At 40.5% G+C, this 1,280-nt stretch overlaps 1 protein-coding gene across 1 annotated transcript in view; it reads right to left on the minus strand.

Annotated features, from left to right (window-relative positions):
• Positions 1–1,280, minus strand: part of LOC101852851 (tyrosine-protein phosphatase 99A) — a gene marked incomplete in the record, with an annotated part of 96,206 nt that overhangs the window by 61,780 nt on the left and 33,146 nt on the right. Inside the window, 1 exon segment of the mRNA XM_013082782.2 lies at positions 1,045–1,168. Within this exon segment, the coding sequence (XP_012938236.1) occupies positions 1,045–1,168 (124 nt within the window).

Raw genomic sequence — 1,280 nt, forward strand, 5'->3', positions numbered from 1 at the left:
TGGTTCTCAAACTGACGTGGCTCATCGTGGGTATAGAAAAATCATCACTGTTTAATTCTTATTGCTTGCTATTTGGTGGTAGAGAGCTGGAAGCAACCTAAGCCCCACCCAAGTTTTGGTCCACCCACCGCCACTGGTCACAGGCATCCTCAAACAACATGCATCAAACACAAAACGAAGCAAATCATAGTCAACATCAAACACAAAACGAAGCAAATCATAGTCAACATCAAACACAAAACGAAGCAAATCATAGTCAACATCAAACACAAAACGAAGCAAATCATAGTCAACACATAATAATATGACCATTAGCCCAATACAAGCAATCAAGTAACATAGACCACAAACTTTGTCTTCTTTTAGAAAGCATTTTAAGTACGACATTTGCAACACAATTTGGTCAAATCAGTGCCAAAGACTTAGAAGTGTTACAAGAGAGAAACCAACATAAACAAAGGAGGGGAGATTAGGACAACAGATGTCCGATATGAAAGAAGGAGCAAACCACACCAGGGCACCCACCAACTACCCATCACCATAACTTTTACAATGCAGAAATTAGTCATGCGCCAAAAGTACAGCCTGACACCCATAAAAACGAAACCATTTTGAATTGCGCATGACATTCAAGATTTAATGGATTTGATGAATTCATCAACACCATAGGCAAAAATGCTGAACTCCATTCAACCCTGCTTTAATGAGCGAGTGAGTCACATTTATTTTATTTTTTTTAATTTAGGGGCGTTTTAAGCCTGCATCAACACAATGCATGTGACTGAGAGCCTTTTTTTTTTTTAGAGCAAGCATATTATTATGTTTATGAGCACAAAATATGTGTGGAGGAGAGGATGTTTTCGAGTGTCTGTGTATGGGTGTGAATACGTACGTGCGTATGCGTGTGCGCTGTGCATGTGTATGTGTGAAACACCAAACCAAAAGCAACAGCAAAGCGCCTGCCTACCCACTACACCACAGAAGGCGGTTTCACAACTTTGAAGTTGCTCAATTGTCTTGTCACAGTGACAATAAAAGTCTTACTTCACTGAAAGAATGTAGGCCTTGACTGGACTGTTGTTGTCGTTGGGACTGGCTTTCCATGTCACAGTCACTTGGCTGGACTGAATGTCTCTGAGCACTGGCTCATTAGGAGAGCTTGGAACATCTGGGGAGAATGAGGGGGGAGAGTAGTTTACTGTGAATGATGATAACAATTATTCTTGCTCTTGTGGCATTTCAATTTTGTTTTGTTTTGTTTTTCCAGTGTCCTCAACTCT

Source organism: Aplysia californica, unplaced genomic scaffold, assembly GCF_000002075.1.
Source record: "Aplysia californica isolate F4 #8 unplaced genomic scaffold, AplCal3.0 scaffold00194, whole genome shotgun sequence".
NCBI lineage: Eukaryota > Metazoa > Mollusca > Gastropoda > Aplysiida > Aplysiidae > Aplysia > Aplysia californica.